The 2,659-nt window shown below is 38.5% G+C and overlaps 1 protein-coding gene across 1 annotated transcript; it reads left to right on the plus strand.

Moving 5' to 3' along the window:
- Nucleotides 1-431: 431 nt before the first annotated feature.
- Nucleotides 432-2,653, plus strand: LOC111458615 (auxin-responsive protein SAUR71-like). The gene is made up of 3 exons (XM_023101377.1): nt 432-683; nt 1,738-2,247; nt 2,414-2,653. Exons 2-3 carry the CDS (start codon nt 1,770-1,772, stop codon nt 2,440-2,442), a joined length of 507 nt encoding a protein of 168 aa, XP_022957145.1. The 5' UTR covers nt 432-683; nt 1,738-1,769; the 3' UTR covers nt 2,443-2,653.
- The last annotated feature ends 6 nt before the right edge of the window (nt 2,654-2,659 follow it).

The following is a 2,659-nucleotide window of genomic DNA, read 5'->3' on the forward strand; positions in this document are numbered from 1 at the left end:
TTGTACACACTATCCTTGATGTTTTATTTTGTCAAAATTGATCGCATATTGATTTCTTGTATTGCAACTTTCTTCTTATGAAATAAATGGTTTTTGAACTAGTGCCTTCTTTTGAGTTTTCATGCATACACTACACGTTATTGTCGTTTTGAGTCATAACTCGTAGTAAAATATTGGGTCGTGACAAGATCATGACATTATTAATATCTTTTAGATTAATTTTTAATGGTCTAATTACTTGTGTAAAATTATTAAATCCATCCTGTCACATGATTGAAACACTTGTACACATAAGAAATAGATTGAATCAGGTGTATTAAACAAAACAACTGCGATGTAAGCAATATGCTTAGAAGTTAATAAAGTAATATGTAGCCACTAATATAGATATATATATAGTCTATGTATGTATCCAACTGGTCCGCGGGGCATCATGGCAAGGTGTCGACAACTTAAGGCAGGCCGAAAGGATCGGCGGAGAGGGGTCGGTTGAGGCCATGGTTTCAGGGGAGTCCTTCTTCAACGCCCTTTCCTCTCTTCCACATAAATATTCATTCTCCTCTTTCTTCTCTCTTCGGATTACTTTCCCTCCTTCCCATTTCCCTCTGCTTCCCATTTCCTCCTCCTAATCCAAATGCCTTTTCTTCCTCACCTTTGCGCCTAAATGCTCTTCTTCTTCGCGGGTATCTTCTTTTCTTTCCCCTTTTATTACTTTTTCTTCCCATTGTTGTTGTTCGATTTGATTTGATGGAATGTAAGTTGTATTATCATCGATTTGGAATTGGAATTGGAATAGAGTTGTTTTCATCGTTTATTGTCAATCAGGTAATGTAAGATGTCGTTTTCGTTTCTCAATTTGGATGTGAGGAATGATGAGACGGACTAGGGATCTCTCGTACCTACAACTTGGCTTGTTGAATTGCTTAATCACATCTTGTGGAATGAAATGGATCCTGTTGTGATAATTGTTTCTTTATTTCTTAATTGCGTGGAGCATGCTTGTGTCTTTTCTTGTCTTCCTCCTTTGACCCATGATTTTCTCCTTAATCCGCCAACGTGGGACTCCTCTCCGCAATCTTCAACAATCATCCCATCGAACAAAATACACAATAGAGTCTCCCCTGTGGCTTTTGGAGTCCTCGAATAGCCTCTCCTTAATTGAAACTCGACCCCTTCTCTGGAGCACTAGAACAAAATACCCCACCTATTCAACAATTGAGTCATGTTTTTACTATACCTTCAAGTCTCTCAACTTCTTTGTTCAGCACTTAACGATTCTTTGTTCAACACTTAACGATTCCATTAACATGGCTAGGTTATAGACATGACTCTAATATCATGTTAGGAATCACGAATCTCCACAATAGTATGATATTGTCCACTTTGAGTATAAGTTCTCATGGTTTTGCTTTTGAAACCAAAAGGCCTCACACTTGTATTTCTTACTTATTTACGACTGATCATCCCTTTAATTAGCCATCCTCAATCAATGGTATTGATAGAATACTCTGTATGGTTGCTTTCCAACAAATGGGTTGTTCTGCATATTACTACAGTTGAGGTTTCCTTTTCAATGGGTAGGTTGAATGCATACCAAGATACATTTTTAAGCGGATGAGCGTTTTACCTCTTAGAATTGGTTGGTCTCCTCAGTTTGAGTGATTGTTTCATGCTGTAGTTTACTATTTAGAACTGTTCTATTTGTCTCTGAAATTAGACACTAAATTTTGTGCACAGGGGTTCTGTACAATTGTGGTGAACATTAAGAAATGGATGGAAATGGTGGGATGAAGTGGACTGGAATCCGCCATTTTGTGAGGCTGAAACAGACTCTCCAACACTGGCAAGCTGTCACAGTTAACCCGAAATCCCAAGCATCCAATAAAAATCAAAGCCAAAGCCAAAATCATAATCGTGGGATCCTTTCACCAGCAATCAACAAAAGGCTGATGAATGCCATGTGTTGTGATTCGGATGAGGAGAGCTGCCAGAGCCCTGAGCATCTATCCGATGTCCCGAAAGGGTACTTGGCTGTTTATGTTGGGCCGGAGCTTCGTAGGTTTATCATTCCCACCAGCTATCTTAGCCATTTGGTGTTCAAGGTGTTGCTGGAAAAGGCAGAGGAGGAGTATGGATTCGATCACAGTGGTGGGCTAACACTCCCATGCGAGATCGAGACCTTCAAATACCTTCTCAAGTACATGGAGGTTCAGCAGCTCGATGATCATCCTGATGAGCAGACCCCAGGTAAAAAAGAATCCTCAACCTTCCCATATCATCATCTTTTATCAAGTTGTTGCAGTGAATTCCATTAGCAAAGTTCATATATTATATGAATTGCATGAAGATTATATTGAGAAGAATGAGGCATTTTGGATAGAAAAATGATGCATATTTGGTTTGGTTGCTGCAGCTGAGAGTTCTTTAAGCAAGGAAGGATAAAAAAGGCTGTGATGAACAGCAGTGAGGGCTATTGGGAAAGCCGGATGGATGTCAGATATACTGTGAAATTGATGCGTTGTGGTTTTGGTTTGAGAGTCAGAACCATTAGTAGGGATGTTTGTTTGTGTTTAATTAGTTAGAAAAGTGGAGGATGGATTAAATTAATATTACCTTTTCTTTTTTCTTTTTTTTTTTTTTTTTTTTTTTTTTTTTTTTG

Source organism: Cucurbita moschata, unplaced genomic scaffold (assembly GCF_002738365.1).
Source record: "Cucurbita moschata cultivar Rifu unplaced genomic scaffold, Cmos_1.0 Cmo_Scf00021, whole genome shotgun sequence".
In the NCBI taxonomy this organism is placed as follows: domain Eukaryota; kingdom Viridiplantae; phylum Streptophyta; class Magnoliopsida; order Cucurbitales; family Cucurbitaceae; genus Cucurbita; species Cucurbita moschata.